General features: G+C 48.1%; 1 protein-coding gene across 1 annotated transcript; it reads right to left on the bottom strand.

The window, feature by feature from the left end:
• Nucleotides 1-18,108: 18,108 nt before the first annotated feature.
• LOC309372719 (ribosomal biogenesis protein LAS1L-like) lies at nucleotides 18,109-20,249 on the bottom strand. Its single transcript, XM_081916527.1, has one exon. The coding sequence runs from the start codon at nucleotides 20,183-20,185 to the stop codon at nucleotides 18,410-18,412; it is 1,776 nt and encodes a 591-aa protein (XP_081772653.1). The 5' UTR covers nucleotides 20,186-20,249; the 3' UTR covers nucleotides 18,109-18,409.
• Nucleotides 20,250-24,770: the final 4,521 nt, after the last annotated feature.

Here is a 24,770-nt window from a genome sequence, read left to right as displayed (position 1 = left end):
CAGGCTCCTGAGGAACTTCACATTTAGCAATTTCAGAAATTACGGGGAGAACCTGGAACTCAGGAATTTCAGGGGACCCTTGCCCCGTGCAAACCCATAACAACATTTTCGTGTCTGAAGCAGGGCAGCAAACTGTGCTCCCTTCCTCAAGCCAGGATGCACAGCACACAAGAGCGGCCAAAAGTTACTGTGACAGCTGAGGTAGAAAATCCCACAGGCACCTTTCCTCTCTGCCATTAAGAGCACAACAGCACCACCACAAGAAATTACAATGTTCTACCCTTTCATGACACATAAAAGCTGCCGCCTGAGGCAGCTCCCTCCCTCTGGCTAAATGGCAGGACCAAGGCTGAAATCATTGCTGTAGCTCCACCTGCAGGAGCTCGAGGAGGAGGGAGGAAAATACTTTTGCATCCACACTTTCTAAGCCTCCCTTTTTGGTGCTTTGAGTTTCCATCTCATTTGTTACACATGAAAATGTATTCCTGTGCACATTTACTCTGAAAAAGTCCTCCTGAATTAATGAGCTTACTCCAGGGAGTGTACAGGGTTGCAGTCTACCATTTTCTGGTTAACTGTCGTTATTTTTATCCTTCTAGCATTCACATTCGTTTTTTTCAGTTAATCAACAATCTATTATTATGTAGATCAATTAAATGAAAAGCAAGGATCAAATACGTCCATGGATCACATCATTTCAAGTCTCCTTCTCAAGCACGCAATAAATCCCAGTTTGAAATGTTTAATCAGTTCAAGGCCTGGTGCTCAGGGAGCCTCTTTCTTCAAATGTCCCTGCAAGGCCTTCATTTTCCTTTTATCTCTCATTCACATTCTCAATTCCCAGCACCACCACCTATATGACTTGCAGAGTCTCTTTTTCTTTTCTTTTTCCAAATAACTACTTGCAAACTCAAATCCTTGGCATGGCTTTTGGAATCTTATTCAATCCTTGAAGCTCAGCTTCCTATGTCCTTACCGTTTTCACAGCTATTTCTATTAAACCAACAGTCTCAAACTGTGTTATTCAGAAACGCACAAAAATACATTGCAAAGTCCCATTATTCCATAGTACTACCATGTTTGATTCCCTGTCTCAGACACACGCACAGCGGTGTACATCCCAATAGTCAGTCCCCTTTGTGTGCCATGCCAAGCACTTTTGCCACGTATACACTAAGCACATGGACTGGATGTGGCTGTGAGACCCGTTGCTCTGAGACTGAAGGAGCAGAACCAGATCTCGCTCCGAATTTCTCGGGCCGTGAGCTGTGAGCCTGTCTTGGTCCTGTGTTACTCCAGGATGCCCTGACCTTGTCGGAAGACATGGGGCGGGCAGGGCTGGGAAGAGTCCTGCCACTTCACCTGGTCACCCTCTATGCTTAATCTGCTGGAGTTAGTGTGTTTCAGGAGGGCTGTCTAGTGGTAGTAATAAAGGTGCCATTTTAAAAATAAAATGTTCTGAAAACGGAAGGAATGGCACTGGTGAGTGCCACTGCTTGTCATCTGTGGTGCCACAAGCACTATCTAGAAAGAACTTGAGGCACTCCTAATGGACAAATATTGCAGTTGGACTGCTTGGGGTGTGCAGTTTGTATGCAACGTGTTACTTCAAGGAAAATTACCAGGATCCCACAGCATAACAATGTAACACACTAGCTCACAGCAAGAGCTCAGTGCATTTTGCTTGAAGCAAGGAATCCATATTGTTTTACTCATGGTGTTAAACATGCAATAATAATTTCAATTACTGACCATTTGCTGCCCTTCAATGAGGCGGGTCACCTTAGCCTGCTTAATGGACAGGCTCAGTTAACTGACTGCTCAGTTGTTGTGCAAAGCATCCAAATTCAGCACCAGACTTTTGCTATCAGAATACACTGTCCAAGACTAGCTGAGTGGAGCCTAAGGCTCATGAACAACACAGACAACAAGCAAGGGCTCATGGAAAACAGATCATGGGACAGGGAGTCTATTCCAGCAGTTCCCAAACTGAGAACCAAGGAAAAGGTTGACAAGACAAAGAAAATTCCTGCCTATTCTCTGCCAGTTCAGCCTAGTTTATTTTTTGCACAGAAAATGATTTCTTTAAAAAATGAAACAGAGGAGGAGCCATGGGGTGATGTTTTACACATGCATATTTGGATCTGGTCCCGTTTTTCCCTTTACATATTCCTCTAGTTGTTTTCATTTGTTCCACATGTTCATATGTTTGTGAAATTAATTGTGTGCATTTGCAGCCCTGGAACAAATCTCTGTCTCAGCGCAGCACCAAAAGAACATTGTAGAAGTGATCAGATAGTCTGCAAATATGCTTCTCTTTTGACGTTAGAAAGAATAAGCACAGCTATTGTCACTGAGACTAATGCAATCTATAATAAACAGAGCAAGAGTGCTCACAGGAGAATTGTACAAAGCATGTAAGATGCTAAATCTTGTTCAGCTGAAAAAAACAGAAGCAAACAGAAGTGCAAGCAAGTACAGACAGCCCACATTCCTTGGCACTCTAGAAATAATTTCTAACACTGTAGCAGTAGAATATAGACATATATTATCCACTGCCTTGTGATTATCTATGACAGCCATTCTTAAGCCATTTATAGGACAATCTGGAAAGAGTATTGCTGAAGAAAACAAAATGTCTTAGGAAAACAGAGGCCACTTCCCGCTTTTGAGGCCCCCACAGAAGGCAGACCTCCCCCCATTCAACAATCCAAGATTGCTTCCTTGCTTGCTTCACACTTAGAGCAAGAAATAAAAATGATCCACATGAAAGTAAGTCTGAAAACTAAGAAGAGGAGAAATGTGCACAGCGGAAACTCCTTGGATTCTCAGAGATTTAGGCTGCAATTGTAGTCACACTTATCTGGAAGTAAGCTCTGAATGTAAATTCAATAGAGCAGATGTCTGAACAGACATGGTTAGGCTTGCACTGCAAACTGCTGTGCAAATTGTATTTTTAAAGTATGGTTTTTGGAGGCAGGGCTTTTATTTAAAAGGAAAACTAAAGGTAATACAACTACCTACCTGTATGTAATAATAATTCACATTCAAAGTACACACCTCTGCATTTTTCTTGTACATGCATCCATGCTGTCTTGTTTAAAACCACATGTCATGACATTTAGAATCCTACGCAGAGTGAGATACAGTCCTTAGGACCAGGACTTTTAACAGAGCTAATGCACAGCAGTGCTATAGTCAAGCTTCAAGTAAGAGGCATCTCCTGAAATAGGCTAACTATATTTGCAAGGGAACTTGGGAAGAAGAGGAAGAAGAAGAAGAAGCTCAAACATTGTACAATGTGTCTCTGCTCACACCCTTCTTAGTACACACAGAGACTACAACAGTTTGTGAAACAACCCCTGGTTATGTAGCACCCTGCTTGTGGTTAACGCTTAGCTGGAATGAAATATTCAATGCAGCAATAGAGAAATTAAAATAATAATTTATTTGTCAGACAAATAAATGAGAGACACAGTAGTATATGGTTACCAAAGCTCTGCCCACTCCAGCCCTGATGGTCAGCACTTATATTTCCTCAGCCCAGCCCCCTTGCTCCTCCTTTGGCTGCCTCTGTCCAATCAGCCTGGCTGAAATTCCTATTGGCTGTTTGCTAGAACCAATCATAAAAGATACACACATTTCCTTTTACCTTTTATGGGAGACAAAGAGCTATATTTCCTTCTATCTATAAATGGCAAACAAGTAGCCATATATCTTACATTTGCCTCAACAAGGCACCTTAATTACCAGATCACCTCTTGCCCTTCTTGCCCTTTTGCCCTCCAAAACAGATGGTTAATGGTTTTAAATTTTTATCTTAAACAGAGGTCAGAGATCTTGGGTTCACATTCTCACACACCACCAATGAAAGATCTCCTTCTTTGGAGGTCTTTAAGCAGAGGCTTGACAACCATATGTCAGGAGTGCTCTGATGGTGTTTCCTACTTGGCAGGGGGTTGGACTCGATGGCCCTTGTGGTCTCTTCCAACTCTATGATTCTATGAAATAAGAATCTAACATAAGAATCTAACATTTCTTACTTTCTAAATCCTTTGCATAATTACATTTAAGCCAATATATTTCATACATAACATATATAGATTTTTAGAAGCAAAGGCCTTTTCTAAGTAAAAGGGAACTTAGTAAAAACACTTTCCAAAAACAACCCCCCTTTCCTGGCCAGCTGCTTTTCCCATTAGCTCTTGCCCTTTAACCTTATGAAAATGTGGCTAAAAGTCTCTAATGGGAGACACATGGTATTATATTTTGTTAAACAATGAATCCTACTGTCAGAGCTGCCCGAGGTCCCAGCTCACAAAGGACCAACGCCAGTTCGTTGCTATTTACAAGGTCTTTATTGAAGTTCAGTTTCGATTTCAAAGCCGCGGCGCGCAGCCCTACGTCTCAAACTCTAGACCGCTGAAGCTCCGTCTGAATCTCCTCCCCCCAGACACCAGTTTACGACTCTAGCCTTGCTCCACCTCTTCCTTTGCTCCTTCCTCCTCTGGGTCCGCCTGTCCGCTGGGGTTTTGCCCTTTCTGGACTCTTCTGACGCTGAGTCCCCTGATTCTTCCCCCTGCCTCCGGCGGGCTTTAGGACCTGGTTCCCAATCCGGGTTTCCTGCTGTCCCGCACGCCTGTACATTTGAACTTGGCGCGTGCGCCCAGCCGGCAACCTTCCTCCTGACCGTTACACTGCTCCTGTCACTGCTTCCCCTTTCGGGGAGGCTAGCTGGGTCTGACTTCCCCTCCGTTCCCTCACTCTCCGAATGTAGCGTGGTCAGCCCTGACTCCTCTTCTCTCCCTGCTGGAGGAGACGCTGGCCCTGATGCATGGGACTCTTCCCCCCCACTACGCTCTGGTGGGGAAACTGGTCCTGATCTCCAGCTGCTGCTTTGGGAGTCTCCGCTGGCCTCTTGTTTCTGGTGCGTCCCCCCTGGGACCCCCCTTGCCCTGGCCATAGGCGCCCCCCTCTGGGAATCTTCTGATTCGCTGGAGAAGCTCATGGAATCTCTCGGGTCACTGTCATACTCCCCTACGCTTCCCTCAGATTCTTCCCCTTCGCTCTCCATTCCCTCACTCCCCTGTGCCTCTGCTCCTGAGCCCCTGACATCCATCCCCCCGAAGCCCCCCTTCCCCCTCCCCCTCTTCGGGTGCGGGTTCCGGGTGCTCCAGTGCTGTGGGGGTGAGTGCGGGATACAGTTCTTCCCCCCTGGTGTGCAACCGGCCAGCTGGATCCGGCCAGTCCGTAATGGGCTTGTCGACGTCGATCTCCTCTGCTTCCATCTCTCTGCAGCTGTGCTCGAACTCAGGATCCTCCCCCAACACGTCCATGTCCCTCTCTCCCCCTGTTGCCTCGGGTGATGCTGCGTGTAAGGGCCCCCTCAGCAGTTCCCTGCTCCACCCCACCTCCGGTTGATTGTCCCACCAATAAGAGCGGTCTGTGACAAACCCCGAGAGTGATCCCTCTGGGGAGCTTGTTTCTGGCGCCGTTTCCTCAGCTGATGAGAACCCCTGGAACGTGCTGGCTGAAAGTGTGGGTGTGAAAAGATATTCGTCGAAATAATCTGCCGGCATAGGTCTGTGTGGGAAGAGTGCATGGAACTCGTCTTTGAGGTAGTGCTCCTCCACGGCATAGTACGGTACCCACCTGTTGGCGCTGGCCGGGGTACCTTCCCTGGCGAGGAGATATTCAACCCCCTCTTCCCCCCATCTCGAGTCTAAAATCTCCGTGACCTCGTTGAGTGGCGCCGCCCTCGGTGACCCCCCCCTTGTTGGCGATTTGTGGAGTGGGTCTGGTGCGGTCCCTGGCGCCTGAAACCTGTGGGGTTCCTTGTAGGGTGTGAGCACTGATCTATGAAAGACCGGGTGCATTCTGGATTCCTCCGGGAGTGTCAACCGGAAGGCCACTCTGGATTGATTTGTGCCTCGACTTGGTAAGGCCCTAGCTGCTTGTGTCTGAGCTTCTTCTTAGCTAACGTTCTGGCCGGCACTGCCTGGGCTGCTAACCAGACCCAGTCCCCCACCTGGATGTCTTCCCCGACTCTCCTGTGCCTGTCTGCCTGCATTTTGTAGGCGTGTTTTGCTAGCTCTAAGTGCCTTCAGAGTTGCTCGTGGACCTCCTGTAACTCCGCTGCCAAGGCCTCTGCTCCCCGTGGCTCCCCCTCCCCCTTCGTCTCTAACCCCGGGAAGGTTCTGGGATGCCGCCCATTGTTGGCGAAGAACGGTGTCACCCCCGTAGACACGTGCTTCGTGTTGTTGTAGGCAAACTCGGCCAGCGGTAGGTAGTCCACCCAGGTCAAGGGCTGTTGATTCGCGTAGCATCGCAGGTACTGCTGCATGATGGCGTTGACCCTCTCTGCTTGTCCGTTGGTCTGCGGGTGTCGTGCCGACGCTAAGTTGATCTTGACGTTCAGGATGCCCAGCAGCTTCTGCCAGAAGCTCGAGATGAATTGGCGCCCCCAGTCGGACAGGATGGACCGCGGTAGGCCGTGAACTTTGAACACGTGGTCTATGAACAGCTTGGCGGTCTGTTCCGCTGTGGCCACCTTCGTGCAAGGAATGAAGTGCGCCATCTTGGTGAACAGGTCTACGACCACGAGTACCGCTGTTTTGCCTCGCGAGCTGGGCAGATCTGTGACAAAGTCCAGGGCCATTTTCTCCCACGGTTCGAGCGGCGTCTGTAGCGGTTCCAGCAGTCCCGCCGGCGGCCTGTGTACTGGTTTGGCCCTTTGGCATGTGTCACACCTAGTGACGTAATCCGCGACTTCTCCCCTAATATTGGGCCACCAAAAGTCTCTGGCTACTAATTCCGCCGTCTTGTCCTTGTCGAAGTGCCCGGCGCTGGGCGCGTCGTGTAACTGCTGCAGTACTTTTGCGCGGAGGTCGTCTCCCGGCACGTAGAGGGCCCCTTTGTGAAGGAGCAGTCCGTCGCGTATCTGGAACTCGTCGGCCTTCGCTGTGCCTCTTCGCACCTCCTCCATCTTGGATTGTGCGAACGAATCCGTCTGCAGCGCGCGACGTACCGCATCCAGGTCCACGGTGGCTGAAGCGCACGCCCACGCTTTCGGTGCGAAAATGTGTTTGGCCGCCACCGGTGCCGCTTCCTCGAGATACTGCGGCTTCCTGGACAGCGCATCTGCCATGACGTTGTTGTCTCCCGGGATGTATTCTATCCGGAAGTCGAAGTCCGCAAAGAACTCCGCCCAGCGGATGTGTCTCTGGTTCAGGAACCGCGCCGTGCGCCAGTACTCCAGGTTCTTATGGTCCGTGCGGACCTGCACTGTGTGTTTGGCTCCGATGAGGAAGTACCTTGAAGGCTGCATGAATGGCCAGCAACTCCCTGTCCCAGATGGTGTAGTTCTGTTCCGACTTGCTGAGTTTCCTGGAGTAGAATGCGCATGGCCTCCAGTCCCCTTGCGGATCTTGCTGCAACAGGACCGCCCCCACCGCTCTGTCCGAGGCGTCTGTTTCAACCCTCATTGGTTTGCTGGGGTTTACATGTAGCAGCTGTTCTTCGGACGCGAAGAGACGCTTGAGTCTCCGAAAGGACTGCTCCGCCTGGTCCGTCCAGGTGAACTTCTTCTTCTTGGAGCTGAGGGTGTCTGTGATGGCCGCCGTCTCCATCGCGAACCCTTTGATGAACTTGCGATAAAAGTTGGCGAAGCCGACGAATTTCTGGACCTCCTTCCGATTGCGCGGGCTCTTTCAGTCCAACACCGAGCGGACCTTGGTGCTGTCCATGGCGAGTCCCTTGTCGGACAGCTTGTAGCCCAGGAAATCCACCTCCGTCATGTCGAACTGGCACTTCTCCAGTTTGGCGTAAAGTCTCTGCTCCCGTAGTCTCTGCAGGACCTCCTTGACGTCTCTCTCGTGAGCCTCCTGCGATTCCGAGAAGATCAGGATGTCGTCTAGGAAGCAGACGCACTTCTTGTAGAGTAGTCCCGCTAACACGTGGTGCATGAAGGCTTGGAAACAATGGGAGCCATTTTGCAAACCAAACGGCATAACTCGATATTCATAGGTGCCTAAAGGCGTAAACATGGCCGTCTTCCACTCATCGCCTTCCCGCATGCGTATAAGGTTGTACGCCCCTCGTAGATCCAACTTGGTGAAGATGCGTCCCTTCCTCACCGTCGCGAGCAGGTCGTCGATCTTGGGCATGGGAAATGCTGTGGGCTTCGTCCTCGAATTGATGATTCTGTAATCAACCTCCAGCCTCCGTTGGGGTGTGTCCTTCTTCTTTACGAAAAACACGGGACTGCCCCCCACTGCTTTGGATTCTTGGATGAATCCCCGCTTCAAGTTGTGATCTATGAACTCCCTGAGTTCTTGCAGTTCGTCTTCAGACATGGAATACAGCTTTCCAGTCGGCAGTGTCGCCCCCGGCAGGAGGTCAATCTTGCAGTCTTAGGGCCTGTGGGGGGGCAGCTTGTCCGCTTCCTTCTCGCAGAAAACCTCCAAAAACGCCTTGTACTTGTTGGGTACTGCTTGCACCATGCCTAAGTGCAGCTGTGGTTCATCCTCTTGCCCCTCATCTTCCTGGCTGGTCAGGAGGCAGTGTTCTGCGCAGTAGGAGGAGCAGAAGGTCAATTGACGCTGGTACCATGCTAATGCCGGGCTGTGCCTATCCAGCCAACTCATGCCCAACACTATGGGCGTGTCCGACAGGTGGGTGACGTTGAAGCTGATGACTTCGCGGTGATTTCCAATTTGCATTACCATTGGCGGTGTTTGCTGTACCACCTGTCCTCCCAGTAGCTCTCTGCCATCGACCGTGACGACGTTCAGGGGCATCGTGGCTGGTAGGAGTGCTATGCGATGTTGCTTGATGAAGTCCACTCCTACAAAGTCTGCATTACTACCACAGTCAATGGTAATTGGGACTTCAAGGGTGAGTCCATTGGGCAGCTGGAGCGATGCGGTGAGTTGCACCACTGGTTTGGGCGGGAGGGGGTCTGTGGGCTGCAAAATCTCTGGGGGCTGCTTCACTGACTCGCCTGGCTGGGCCCCAGTGCCTCTGCTTCCAACCAGGCTTCATCGTTTCCCTGCAGCTGTTCCCCCTGCTGAACTGCTCCCCTTACTGTTGCTGAGGATGCAGTGTGCCTCTGGAGCCTCTGGGGACACTCTTTGGCCATGTGCTGTGCACTGTCGCAGATGTAACACTTCCTGCTCCCTCTAGGAGCCTTCGCCTTGACTGCTCCTGGTGTTTGGGCTCTGGTTGCTGTCTGAGCCCTGGCACCACCTATCTCCATCGGCTCTTCTCCCCCTCCCAGTGGAGGCGTGGACTGCGCGCGCGCTGTCTCTCTGGGTAGGAAGGGAGGTGCTCTGGCTGTTGTGCATGCCATACGTCTCTCATCCCTGCTCCAGGGGCGTTCTTCCAGGCGCACCCCTATTTGCAGTGCTTTCTGGACGACTTCTGTGGTGCTGTTGGGTCTCTCCCCCCTCGCCAGCTCATCTTTCACAGCTGCATTCAGCCCCTCCCAGAACAGATCTCTGACGGCAGCGGAGTCCTTCTCCCAGCCCAGCACATTTACTAACGCAAAAAAGCGGGAGTGATAATGTCTCACAGTGGCTTTGCCTTGCTTCAGCCCATGCATTTCCCTCCTGGCCACATCCACATCTACTGTTGATTTAAAACAATCGTCCATAGCCTTGATAAAGGCGTCTGAATCTTGGAGGGCGGGATCATTTTCGCGCCATAAAGTGCGCAGCCACGCTTTAGCTTCCCCGTGGAGATGAGTTTTTATGAAGCCTACTTTCTCCTCATCTCTAAAGTCTTTCCGAAGCAAATTGAGCGCGAAAACTATGTCTGCTCTGAAGTTAGGATACTGCTGCAGATTCCCGTCGAAGTGGGCTACGATGCTGCTCCCCCTCTTCCCGAGGCCAACTCCCTCCGGCTTGGGTCCTGGCTGCCCTTCCTTGCCCCAACGTTCCCACCTGGCTTGCAGATCCCGGCAGAGAGTTACTGCTTCTTCCTCCCTCTTTTTGGATGCTGCTACTTCTGCGTAAAGCGTCGCGACTGCTTCTTGCAGGTCTTTCATCCTGTCCTCTGTAGTCATCTTGCAGATCTTCGTGAGCTCGCAAAACACCAAGTTTTGCCCCTCGCTGCGCCAACTCACGCTACGAGGGTTCAATTTTTTATGCAGACGGAGCTTACTGTCAGAGCTGCCCGAGGTCCCAGCTCACAAAGGACCAACGCCAGTTCGTTGCTATTTACAAGGTCTTTATTGAAGTTCAGTTTCAATTTCAAAGCCGCGGCGCGCAGCCCTACGTCTCAAACTCTAGACCGCTGAAGCTCCGTCTGAATCTCCTCCCCCCAGACACCAGTTTACGACTCTAGCCTTGCTCCACCTCTTCCTTTGCTCCTTCCTCCTCTGGGTCCGCCTGTCCGCTGGGGTTTTGCCCTTTCTGGACTCTTCTGACGCTGAGTCCCCTGATTCTTCCCCCTGCCTCCGGCGGGCTTTAGGACCTGGTTCCCAATCCGGGTTCCTGCTGTCCCGCACGCCTGTACATTTGAACTTGGCATGTGTGCCCAGCTGGCAACCTTCCTCCTGACCGTTACACTGCTCCTGTCACTGCTTCCCCCTTCGGGGAGGCTAGCTGGGTCTGACTTCCCCATCGTTCCCTCACTCTCCGAATGTAGCGTGGTCAGCCCTGACTCCTCTTCTCTCCCTGCTGGAGGAGACGCTGGCCCTGATGCATGGGACTCTTCCCCCCCACTACGCTCTGGTGGGGAAGCTGGTCCTGATCTCCAGCTGCTGCTTTGGGAGTCCCCGCTGGCCTCTTGTTTCTGGTGCGTCCCCCCGGGACCCCCCTTGCCCTGGCCATAGGCGCCCCCCTCTTGGAATCTTCTGATTCGCTGGAGAAGCTCATGGAATCTCTCGGGTCACTGTCATACTCCCCTACGCTTCCCTCAGATTCTTCCCCTTCGCTCTCCATTCCCTCTCTCCCCTGTGCCTCTGCTCCTGAGCCCCTGACACCTACTATTTACCAACTCTTAATTAGTGCTTTTGCAGCTGGATTGTATTCTGTAGGGTCAGTAACCTAATAACCTTTGCTCTCAGCCTGTTATTCCCTTTTTACAACTTTGAGAATTTTGGCTCCTGCTATAAATCAGGGGGCCCTTGTCCAGGAGGATAAACATCTGCCAGAAGTCTTTTAGACAGCTGGTTTTCTGCCTGGCATTAAAACATCTTTAAGCTCATTTTTAAATACAGGCCTTGATCAGATGCCTCAGTTACACCACTGAAAGAAATCATGGTCCAACATAGAATGACTGTCACCTCCAAAAGAGCTGGAAAAGAAAAGAGGTCAGTATATGAAATGGTACAAATAATGACATTCCACCCCCATGGTATCATTAGCAACAGTAATGAGGATGTAAATTGTTATGTACTGAGGTTCTCACCCTGGGCCAGCAGGGGGATACTGTACATAGTTATGCAAATAAGGGATTGAAAATGACGTTCAGTGATTGGATAGTTTTAGAAAATTGTTACATTTACATTGTACTGGAGTATAAGCAGGCTGACTGAACCTTTCAGTTCAGTTCTGTCCTGGCCTGTGAATAAACAAGAGCTGTTTGAAGAACCGCTGTGTCGTCTGATATGTTCACCCACAACTTAACATAAATAATGAGGGTTTAAGCCTGCACCTCAACAACTTGGGATCAGTCCCTGGACCCTGCTGTGGGGCAAGCAGCTGGAAAAATCCTGTTGAGAATGATGCTTCTGCACTGGACTTCCCACCCCGAAACAGGACCTGCTGTAGGCCAGGGAGCAAGAACAGGAAAGCACCTCCTCCCTTTCCACAGGAACACACATTCGACTGAGGCCCACCTCAAGCAGCTGTTTCTTCCCTTCCAAAAAGGCCTGCCACCACATAAGCATATTCAAGATGTCCTTCAAGCAGCTGCCTGCTGCTTCACATGGCTGGCAGGCAGCAATGCAAATTCAAGAGCCCCTGAGCTTGCTTTTCAAGGGGATGCTTGATGTGGCCAGCAGGCAGCAAAACAAATACATCAACGCACCAGTTGATTCCCTGCGCTTCTTCTTCCCACTGCATTTCCCAAATACTCATCCATGGCCAGAGCAGCTGCCCACTGCCTGCTCAACTAGGCCACCACAACAAGCCAAAGGTGCCTGGCCCCAGCATTTCTCCTCCCTCCTCTCTCGCAATTTCAAAAAGCCCTTACATATGCAGCAAACCTTCTCTCCCAGTTCCCCCTGCCCTGAGTTTCTTCAACCCTCATGCAATCAAAGCAGTAGGACTAAGTTTCTGTTCACCAAGAAAATGATTTTCACTGAGAACCATGTCCGCATTTCTGGTTTCTATTCTGCTGGGTTAGTTTGGTTTCCATTCTTGGTCACTGCCCCTACCTGGTCCTCAAAAGGACATCCAGGTCCAGCAGCATTCCCAGGCTTCTCATCTGACCACAGAAGGCACCACAAGTCCTTTCCTTATATTATCATTGCGCTTCTAGCACTTCCAAATCTTCTTACATTTGCAGAAGCAGCATTTGATCACAGGAAGCAGCATTCATCTGAGCTGCCTCCAAAAAAGCTCAGAGAGTCGGAAACTGGCAGCCATTCTTGATAGGAGAAGACTTGGAGATCTCTTTAAACCTCTTGCTGACTAGCTGGATGTGCACATGTCTGTGTACATTAAAATAAATAAATGCATTTACGACACCTGAGGTGGGTCAACCATGCTTGACATTGTTTCTCAGTGAAGGAATTTGCTTCTCTTGAAGACTTGCCAAAGGCTGCTCGTGGCCTTCCTGAAGTGCTGTGAAATTGGCTCCCCTGAGTGGACAACCTACTGTATGTCTGGACTGAACCATTTCAGACCACAGAGGGGGCTTTGCATAGCTTATCTGGTACTGAGAAGTGAACAAGTCCCTGTTGGGTCACTCCATCGTGGTTTTCATTGCTTGTTGTAGCATAAGAGCTACAGATGTTGAGAGTGAGCTAGAACTTTTGAAAATGGCACATATATATTATAATATACAGTGGTACCTTAGTTGTCGAACTTAATCCATTTCGGAAGTCCTTTCAACTCCCGGAACCATTCAAAAACCAAGGCATGGCTTTGATTCACTGCAGGAGCTTCCTGTACTCAATTGGAAGCCACAGAAGCCGTGTCGGACGTTCGGCTTCCAAACAACATTTGCAAACCAGAACACTCACTTCCAGGTTTGCAGTGTTCAGGAGCCGATTTGTTTGGGAGCCAAGCCATTCGAGAACCAAGGTACCACTATATCAAACAAATTTAAGTTTGTAAATGTGCATCCACATAACAGGTTCTGCTTGTAGGAAGCTCCTGCAGCCAATCAGAAGCCACGGAAGCCCCGTCGAACGTTCAGGTTCCAAAAGAACGTTCACAGACCAGAACAACCACTCCCAGGTTTGTGCCGTTCGGGAGCCAAAACATCCGCGTTCCAGGGCATTCGGGATCCAAGGTATGACTGTACATTCTTATGCCCATCTGGGAGCACTGAAAACATCCCTAAGATAGAAGTCACTTTCCCCACTGGATCTTCCCAAATACAAACCCAACCTGCCAGATCACCTCTCTCCTCTCCCCTCCATCACTGATCTGCAGTGGCCCCTATCAACTAGATAAACCAGCAGAGGAATAGAACAGCCTGAAGACCAGGGCCCAGATGGATTCTTCTCATTTTGGGGGTGTTTTTATCTGCTAAATCAAATTCCTCCAGTGCTTCCAGTACACAGGTAAGCTTGATGGGTGGGAATAACCTATAGGCTGGTGCTTTGGGAAGAGAAGTAGAAAGAGATAGGTGAGGCCCTCTGTTCACCCTCCCTTAGTAAGCAATGGCTGGAAGGGGGGCGCACACAAAAGGAGGGTCCTTTGTTGCTCTCTTTGAGCAGGTGCGGGTGCAGTTCCTCTTTAATCTTACCCCTGATAAGAATGACATTTCTATCACTAAATGTGCTTTAAAAGAGATCAAACTCAGTGGTTTTATGCATTTAAAATATTATTTTTAATAATTATTTAAAATGTCTATACCACTTTTCTATAAAAATGCAATAGAAAAAACTGAGAAGGCAAGTGTGCTTTATTTCTGCTGGAAATTGTTATTTATTATTACTATTATTATTATTATTATTAAAAAACCAATTGCATTATTTATTCTCTTGCTATTTACTAAAGGGATGTGAGGATTATTTCATGCCATTTTACCTTCAGTTTGCAATACAGTCCCTGACATGAAGTGAGTCCCGACAAGGTCAGTGATGATTTCAGCCAGATAAGTGATTACAGGGTTTTTTGTGGGTGGTGTGCCCCTGGGAGGGCCCCTGGCGTGGCTCTTCCCTTGCCGCTTCTGCTGTCAGAGACGGCCTGCAAGGCAAGAGCAAAACCCTCTCTCAGGGTCTTCCTCTCCAATGTTACCAGCTCCTCTGATGCCCCGGTCGAAAATGGCCGGCCAGGGAAGGTGGCTGTCAGGGGCATTCAGGGAAGTGGCTTGGATAGTTGTCCAGGTCCCCAGACGCACGGCTCAAACTGCACTCTTGAGCACAGCCATATCTCCATCCCTTTCCCCTCTCACTGTCTCCAAACCAGCCTCAGAACAGACTGAGGAATGCAGAGTGTTCCTCCGCTCGGCTTCCATCCTGCTGGCTTGAGACCAGAGGAGCCCAGAGGAGCCCAGTAGAAGGCGGTTCAGCACAGGCACTTGAGGGTCTGAAAGAATGAATCTTTCTCTGGAATACAATTTTGAGAGTCATTATCATGAATACGTTTGCTGGCATAATTAAAATCCACTGTATTCTTATGTTCAATCTCCATAAATAATTTGTCTTCCTCCTTTGCAGCAGCTCACAATATAATACAGGAAAAGCAGAATGAAAAACAGATGTTGCATAGCAAAATGGATGGGGCAGGGTCTGCAAGTGTTTTTCTTATTTATGCAATATTTCATAGCAAGCCACTAAAAATCTCTTAACACAAATCATGAGTAAGGGCAAGGTTTAATTTTCAGAGTTTTATCAAGAGAGTGCCTTGGAAAAATGCTTATTTTTTATTAACACCTATTGAATTTTCCTGAAATAGTTAAAACATTTCCCCCTCTGCCCAGTCAACTCCCTGAGTAGCCAATCCCTGAACCCCTGCAATCCCAAACAAGGAGACAATAGGAGACAAGTCAAAAGATAGAGAAGAAAATAAAAAAGGGGCGAGTGTAGCTGAATCACTTGCTCAGCCAGTCTGTAACAGAGTGCATCACAGACCGAGCCTTCATGTGTCATGAGACCGGCACCTTCCAGTTAAGAACAACCAAGTGCTTATTCCGTGTGGCTGCCCTCAGAAGCCAAAGTCAGTCTCCCAAGATTGCCCCAGCATCAGACAAAGGGCTGCAAAGTTTATGTCTCACAACTACAGACCCAATTCTATTGAACAATTATTCTGCTGTAGCTCACCAGTTGCGAGACATACAGCTGTGCAAAACTGGGAGCATAAAAGCTATGTGGCTGCATGCGCAACTCTATTTCCAAAGCATCAGGGCAATGTCAGGATAGGAAATATTGCCAGAAAGCTGGTGTGGGAAATTCCCCAACGGTATACTGAGAACTGCAATTGTTTTGTGATCCCTGCTCTACTCCAGGAATTCCAATGAAATGACTAATTACCAGTTCCAGTACCTGGTTTCTCCTACCAGTGGGATCCCTGTGTGAATCAGGGTCAAAGCCCAGAAAGGATTCTGGACTCTTCCATACCCTCCTTGTAGACATAAGAGCAGGGGAATTGGGCAAAGATTACGGAGATGCTTTGACTTAAAGCTGCACGTGTCTGAAAAGTGACCAGCTGCTGCCTCTTGAACCTCCTTTGTTCAGGGTCTTGTCTCTCTGTGTGTTTTCTGAATTTAGGAAATACAAACCTTAACAAATAAACAGGACAACAAAATATTCTGAAACGGTCATGCCTTAGTTATCATTATTGAGTCTCAAATGTTTTGTTTTACTTTATCTTACAGGTAAACACTACCATTATTAAAGCTTTTGCCAAATTAGAGAAGAGAAGAAGAGTTTGGATTTGATATCCTGCTTTATCACTGCCCTAAGGAGTCTCAAAGCGGCTCACATTCTCCTTTCCCTTCCTCCCCCACAACAAACACTCTGTCAGATGAGTGGGGCTGAGAGACTTTGAAGAAGTGTGACTGGCCCAAGGTCACCCAGCAGCTGCAGGTGGAGGAGCGGAGATGCGAACCCGGTTCCCCAGATTACGAGTCTACCGCTCTTAACCACTACACCACACTGGCTCTTAATGTAGATAGTCTGTAAAAATCAATAAATCAAACCAAACAGCCAAAAAATAATCTAGTTCGGCTTGAGGTGACTACCTTGGTTCCTCAACCACCTGGGGAAAGTGACAAGAGGGGTGCTGCAGTGTTCTGTCTGGGGCCCGATTGCTCTTCAACATCTTTTTAAATGACTTGGATGAAGGAACTGAGGGGAGGCTCATCAAATTTGCAGGTGGAGGCTTTTAAGCAGAGTTTGGATGGCCATCGGTCATGGATACTTTAGCTGTGTTTCCTCCATTACAAGGGTTGGACTAGATGACCCTCGGGGTCCCTACAGCTCAATGATTCTACACTGAGTTATGCATTCCATAGTTGTGGCATCCCATTTTCTGTACCACCTATCCTGTGACAATTCTGCGACATTCTTCCAGAACCCTTTGAATGTCCCACAAAAATGCACAAACATGAATCTGCTGCTACATAAACTCTCCAGCAGGTGACTAATTTGAGTGCATTGTGAATATTTCATGCAACTAGAGGCAGTAGGAACGGTGTATTCCAGCCAGTTGGGTAGCTGCAGAAACGGCAGACCCACACTATTCCCTTAAAACATATTCAAGGTGCATTTCAAGCACACTACAGTAAGCTGCCCCTTCATGGATCACTGCTTTGCCATGGCGAAGGGGCTTGAATAACTCAGAGAAGCTATGAGCTATGCCGAGCAGGGCACCCAAGATGGACAGGTCATAGTGGAGAGTTTTGACCAAACGTGATCCCCCTGGAGGAGGAACCGGCAAGCCACTCCAGTATCCCTGCCAAGAAAACTCCATGGACAAAGGCAACAGGCATATAAAAGTTAAGACGCTGGAAGATGAGCCCCTCAGGTCGGAAGGCGTCCAACATGCTACTGGGGAAGAGCGGAGGACAAGTACAAGTTGATTCAGAGCTGATGAAGCAGCTGGGCCAAAGCCGAAAGAACGCTCAGTTGCGGATATGCCTGGAAGCAAAAGGAAAGTCCAATGCTGTAAAGAAAAATATTGCATAGGAACCTGGAATGTAAGAACCATGAACCTTGGTAAATTGGATGTGGTCAAAAATGAGATGGCAATAATAAATATTGACATCCTGGGCATCAGTGAACTAAAATGGACGGGAATGGGCGAATTCAGTTCAGATGACCATCATATATACTACTGTGGGCAAGAATCCCATAAAAGAAATGGAGTGGCCCTCATAGTCAACAAAAGAGTGGCGAAGGATGTACTGGGATGCAATCTCAAAAATGATAGAATGAACTTGATACGAATCCAAGGCAGACCTTTTAACATCACAGTAATCCAAGTTTATGCACCAACCACTGGTGCTCAAGAAACTGAAATTGACCAATTCTATGAAGGCTTACAACACCTTATAGAAATGACACCAAAGAAGGATGTTCTTCTCATTATAGGGGATTGGAATGCTAAAGTAGGGAATCAAGAGATAAAAGAAACAACTGGTAAGTTTGGCCTTGGAATTCAAAATGAAGCAGGGCAAAGGCTAATAGAGTTCTGCCAAGAGAACAAGCTGGTCATCACAAACACTCTTTTCCAACAACACAAGAGACGACTCTACACATGGACATCACCAGATGGGCAGCATCGAAATCAGATTGATTATATTCTCTGCAGCCAAAGATGGAGAAGCTCTATACAGTCAGCAAAAACAAAACCTGGAGCTGACTGTGGCTCAGATCTTCTTATAGCAAAATTCAAGTTTAAACTGAAGGAAGTAGGAAAAACCACTGGGCTGGTAAGATACAATCTAAGCCAAATCCCTTATGAATAATAATAATAATAATAATAATAATAATAATAATAATAATAATAATTTTTATTTATACCCCGCCCTCCCCAGCCAAGGCCGGCCGGGCTCAGAGCGGCTTACAAGCAATAATAAAACAAGTAGAATGATTACAACTTAAAAACAAAATTAAAATACAGCATTAAAATATTGAAACATTAAAATATTACAAATGTGGAACATGTATGTATGTGACACTTGCAGTAGTGCTAATTCCGCACACTATATTCTTCTGCACCACCAGCACATCATCCACTTAGAATAGTTGAAGGTCATTTTTGATCTTATGGAGATCACTCTGGGTCTATAATAATCCCTCAGCAGCAGAGCCACCCCATTCTGAAGAGGTGGCACTGGGGGTGCTATTCCTGCCTCCATCCATCAGCTGGTCGTGTGTCAACATCACAGAGTAGTTCTCCACCAGCAGGTTGTCAGGGTCATCTGATTGGTCAGGCAATTTCCCCAAGGGATAATTTCCCCACTTCACCCAATCTGGGCTGACCTGCCAGACCGACCCAAGCAGAAGCATCTTTCTCTCATCAAGATATCCAGGGTAGAGATGTGCTGCCTGAGCTTCTCCCTCTTCCTCCTCCATCTCTTCTTCTTCTTCAATATCTCCCAGCGGCCACTCATGCTTTGTAGTTCTTTTGGCAAGCCCTCTGGCCATATTGCTCTGCTTCACTTGCCACTGTAAGCTCTCCACAGTATAAATAGGCTGCTTGCGGAGTTCTGGGATTGAGCCTGGGCTGGGAACGGTGTCCTCTTGGGTGTAAATAGAGGTGAGGTAGAGAAGCAATTCCTTGGAATCTGGAGGCAAAGGCTGATCCAATTTTTCCAGAATCATGTGCATGAGATGAAGACTCGCCCAGCATGTAGCTTCTAGGCAACAATCAAGGAGTTTTTGCCACTGCAGTGAAACATTTTGAAGAAATGGCTCCGGGGTGCTTTCGCTATTTGTGTGGGAATGCATTGACTTTTTCTTTGATGGTGCGCTGGTCTCTAAAATTTTTGTGAGCCACCTGATGAGATAGTCTGACCGGAGTTCGGTAATCGATAAGAATTTCTTCAGCTCACAGAACAGCATCTCGGCCAGAGTCTGTGTGAAGTCTCTAGAGTGCAGGCCCCTCAGGAGGGGGTACCAGAAGCAACCAAAAGACTGAGGGATTCTAAAATCCCAATCCGTGGTTTCTAGATGTTCAATATTCAAGATGTTCAGCTCTTCCGTGGTTGGGATGAGAAAGCCATCATCAAGCAACACTTCGATCATAGCCTCCCTGTTCTCTAGGAACAACTCTTTCACCTGGGCCACAATCCACTGTATCTCTGCGGAAGAGTTGTACCACAATTTGCAGACCTGATTGATGTCCTGCTCTTGCTGGAGAACCTCAAATTGCTGATTTTTATAGGAAACCAGAAGTTCCACGACTTTCTCTTGAAACATCACATTTCCCTGACAGTCGAGGGACTCCAATTTTTTGGGCTCCGTTATACTGCTGATGAACCCGGTACCTGCTAGTGGCGATTCCTCATCCTCATCCTCTTCATATCCTCTTACTAGGTTATTGGCCAACTGGCGGCGCCAATATGTTTGCCGGAGCCATTCCAGGACAACATCACAGCCTTTTTGGCAAGCATCCAGGGGAGGTAGGTTGCCATGGGTCAAATCATGACGAAGGTTCACAGTCCAGACTGGGACGTTTAGCTCTTTTGCTAGGCGTCTCAGTGGAATGACGACCGTTTTCTGCTTCTGCTCTGTGATGAGGTTCACAAACCTCACAAGAGCTAGACCATATGTAAGGACCAGTTCATGGGATTTCAGAACACCAGAGGCATCTAGGAGTTTACAACGAATCAGATCCGCAGTGCACTCCACAGCTAATGGCATCCTATGCCCATACCTGCTTTTCCAAGCAGATATTCGGTCCAACGCATCCTGTTGTATCTCACGGTCCCCACAATATAAGCCCACCATCACTTGGTCCCATTCAGCTTTGCTCTCCCAAGCCACGACACTCTGTGGCCTCTTCCGCCAAGACATCTGCTTCCATCCTGGGGTTGTGCTACTGGGACCATTAGACATGCTGTCGCTCCACTCTTCAACAACCTCCGCAGATCCAACACTATCAGATTTATATCCTGCGCCGATGGGAATATACAGTGGAAGCGAGGAACAGGTTTAAGGATTTAGATTTGGTGGACAGAGTGCCTGAAGAACTATGGACGGAGGCTCATAACATTATGAGGCAGCAACTAAAACCATCCCAATGAAAAGGAAATGCAAGAAAGCAAAGTGGCTGTCCAACAAGGCCTTACAAATAGCGGGGGAGAGAAGGAAGCAAAATGCAAGGGAGATAGTCAAAGATACAGGGAATTGAATGCAGATTTCCAAAAAATAGCAAGGAGAGACAAGAAGGTCTTCTTAAACGAGCAATGCAAAGAAATAGAGGAAAACAACAGAATGGGAAGAACCAGAGATCTGTTCAAGAAATTGGAGATATGAAAGGAACATTTCACACAAAGATTACCATAATAAAAGACAAGAGTGGAAAGGACCTAACAGAAGCAGAAGACATCAAGAAGAGGTGGCAAGAATACACAGAGGAATTATACCAGAAAGATATGGATGGCTTGTACACCCCAGGTAGTGTGGTTGCTGACCTTGAGCCAGACATCCTGGAGAGTGAAGTCAAGTGGGCCTTAGAAAGCATTGCTAATAAAAAGGCCAGTGGAAGTGATGATATTCCAGTTGAACTATTTAAAATTTTAAACGATGATGCTGTTAAGGTGCTACTCTCAATATGCCAGCAAATTTGGAAAACTCAGCAGTGGCCAGAGGATTGGAGAAGATCAGTCTACATCCCAATCCCAAAGAAGGGCAGTGCCAAAGAATGCTCCAAATACCGCACAATTGCACCCATTTCACACGCTAGCAAGGTTATGCTTAAAATTCTGCAAGGAAGGCTTAAGCAGTATGTGGACCAAGAACTCCCAGAAGTGCAAGCTGGATTTCGAAGGGGCAGAGGAACCAGGGACCAAATTGCAAACATGCGCTGGATTATGGAGAAAGCTAGAGAGTTCCAGAAAGACATCTACTTCTTCTTCATTGACTATGCAAAAGCCTTTGACTGTGTCAACCACAGCAAACTATGGCAAGTTCTTAAAGAAATGGGAGTGCCTGATCACCTCATCTGTCTCCTGAGAAATCTCTATGTGGGACAAGAAGCTACAGTTAGAACTGGATATGGAAGAACTGATTGGTTCAAAATTGGGAAAGGAGTACAGCAAGGCTGTATTTTGTCTCCCTGCTTATTTAATTTATATGCAGAATTCATCATGTGAAAGGCTGGGCTGGATGAATCCGAAGCCGGAATTAAGATTGCCGGAAGAAATATCAACAACCTCAGATATGCAGATGACACAACCTTGATGGCAGAAAGTGAGGAGGAATTAAAGAACCTTTTAATAAGGGTGAAAGAGGAGAGCGCAAAATGTGGTCTGAAGCTCAACATCAAAAAAACGAAGGTCGTGGCCACTGGGCCCATCCAGTGGCATAGCGTGGGGGATGCAGGGGGGCCGGCTGCACCGGCACAACATCTGGGGGTTAGGGGGCGCAAATCCACCGGTTAGGGGGCGCAAATCCACGGGTTAGGGGGTGCAAATTACTTGCCTTGCCCCGGGTGCTGACAACCCACGCTACGCCGCTGGGCCCATCACCTCCTGGCAAATAGAAGGGAAAGAAATGGAGGCAGTGAGAGATTTTACTTTCTTGGGCTCCATGATCACTGCAGATGGTGACAGCAGTCACGAAATTAAAAGACGCCTGCTCCTTGGGAGAAAGGTGATGACAAACCTAGACAGCATCTTAAAAAGCAGAGACATCACCTTGCCAACAAAGGTCCGTATAGTTAAAGCCATGGTTTTCCCAGTAGTGATGTATGGAAGTGAGAGCTGGACCATAAAGAAGGCTGATCACTGAAAAATTGATGCTTTTGAATTATGCTGCTGGAGGAGACTCTTGAGAGTCCCATGGACTGCAAGAAGATCAAACGTATCCATTCTTCAGGAAATCAGCCCTGAGTGCTCACTGGAAGGACAGATCCTGAAGCTGAGGCTCCAATACTTTGGCCACCTCATGAGAAGACTCCCTGGACTCCCTGGAAAAGACTCTGATGCTGGGAAAGATGGAGGGCACAAGGAGAAGGGGACGACAGAGGATGAGATGTTTGGACAGTGTTCTTGAAGCTACCAGCATGAATTTGACCAAACTGCAGGAGGCAGTGGAAGACAGGAGTGCCTGGTGTGCTCTGGTCCATGGGTCATGAAGAGTCGGACACGACTAAACGACTAAACAACAACAACACAGTAAGCTGGCCACTTGCTAAAGCCAAAATGGCCTATAGTGAAAACACACTGAGTTCAATGGTGGGTAGGATTGCCAAAATCTTTTTTCTGGACATCCACCTGCTATCTATCTATCTATCTATCTATCTATCTATCTATCTATCTATCTATCTAGCCAAGCGCATAAAGCTGAATGTGCACAAGTTAAATGTGCATCAGTTGCGGGCTTGCTGTATTTCTCCCAAAGTATCTTGGGAACTTTAGGCAGATCAGGGGTTGGTCTAAAAAGCTCAGCCGGTCCCTATTCTCAATGCTCTCCTCCTTGGTTTTCTTGTGTTGCAGTCTCCTCTGACTAGACGAAGAGTCCCAGTATTGTCATCACCTTTTGCAGGCTCTCGAGAGGGAAAGAGGAGCTGGTCGCCCAGCTGCAGACCTCACAGGCTTCCTTGTGCTTCTTCATTACTTGCTGCAACCTTCCCATTTGCTCTAGAGCTGCCCAAAGTCCTTTCAGTGCTAAGGAAGAGAAGGAAGCCTGGGCCGTTCCCTTAGAGATTCTGGTGGAAATCCTGTGTGCTTGTTAAGAGAAATATCAAAACTAAAAACAGACTGTGCAAATAAATGCAAATGTATGTTCAAACTATTTCAAATACTTCGGCTTTGGGGAAAACCAAATCCTGAAAGCAAAATCTTTTCTGATCGACTTCTTGAAGTTTACAAAGAATTTCTCTAACTTAGAAATATTCATTACTGCCTGGCAGGAAATACCATCTCCAAGAGGAACTAAATCTTGTCAAACCTTCATGGCAACAGCAGAACTCTTGGCACCGGTTCAGAATTCATGGAACTTCTACATGCCAGTTTGTAGCACAGAGTGCCTGCAAATATAATGCCCCGGGTATCCCTGGGCAGTAATAATAAGCATGGAACCAAATGGTCATTTACTTCTTGCATGAACTTATGGGAATTTATTTATGAACACTTACAGTATTGGTATAGATAATAATTGTTTTCAACAAAATCACATTATTTCAGACATTTCAGACATTGTTCCAAAAATAACCCATGTTCATGTGTCCATTTACACACTTTTATCACCTATCTTTGTATAACAGCCTTACGGAAGGAAGGAAGGAAGGAAGGAAGGAAGGAAGGAAGGAAGGAAGGAAGGAAGGAAGGAAGGAAGGAAGGCTGCCCTTGCTGAAGAGTGTTGGGAACTTTAGCTGGTTCAGAATATGGGAGCAGTTCCTACCACTGAGTGGAATGGACTATGCTGGTTTCTTCTCTTTTTTGTCCCCCCCTGCCCCCCACTCCTAAGGGCTGCATTTGACTTAAGCCCTTAAAAAAGGAGCCTTCAGGTCCCCTTAGCTCCAGGCCGAGGGACAGAGATGGTGGGAGCTGTCCTCTGGCAGCATCTGGAGGGCATCGCTCAGCCATCCCTGCCTGGCATGATCTGGGCCCTGGGGAACTGCAGGGCACTCCTTGGCCAATGCAAAGCTGCACCTTCACTTAGATTGGGGGGGGGGATTGGGGGCCTGGCAGGCAATGGGATGATTGACATGTGGCTTGCCCATGTCAGTTGCCCAGCCCTTCCCAAGGGTCCCACAGCAAGCTGGTTGTGGGACCCTTGGAAACCACAGCTCAAGGGACCTTGACAGCCCCTGCTGCTCAAACTGTCAAGCACAGGACTGGCAAAGTGGCTGTCTGCAGGGGGCGGCTGCACATTTCAGTTCCCCATGGGGATCTTGGCTACACAGCTAAACTGGCAGGACTACGCTCAAGGCCGGCTGGTGATGGGCAGTGACTCCAGCCCAAAGCAGGGCTCAGCTGCATGGCCGAGTTCCCCGCAGGGAACGCAGCAGCCCAGCTGTTCCAGGTGTGGGGCAGGGGGGCATTCTTTGGGGGAAACAGCCTCACAATCCAAACTGGGACTTGTGCTGCGCCACATTCAGCCCACAGGCCAGAGGTCTCCTGCTCCCCAACTTGGGTCCTCACTTTGCTCTGCGCCTTGGGTGGGTGGCAGCCAGAGACAAGACTCTTTCTGTCGGTGGGGCTGCACCTTTGGAACAGCCTCTTCGGAGATCTTGGCTTAGCACCCATATAGCTGTAGCCTAGGTGCCACATGAAAACTATTTCATGCTCTTGGGTGTTTATTTCATTTTTGCTGACCTGTATTTTCTTCTGCTGCTTTTAGTATTTGTAATTAAAATGGTTTTGCCTAATTTTGTTTTCATGCTTTATTTTAAATATAAGCTATTTTGAACATCACCATGGAAAAGTTTTTATCTTGTAAGCTGTTTTTGAGAGGGTTTTACTTTTAAGGTGGC

The sequence above is a fragment of the Podarcis melisellensis genome, assembly GCF_964234715.1.
Source record: "Podarcis melisellensis genome assembly, chromosome: 6".
Classification (NCBI taxonomy): domain Eukaryota; kingdom Metazoa; phylum Chordata; class Lepidosauria; order Squamata; family Lacertidae; genus Podarcis; species Podarcis melisellensis.
Note: the sequence above shows the minus strand (reverse complement) of the source record. Positions and strands in the feature narration are given on the sequence as shown.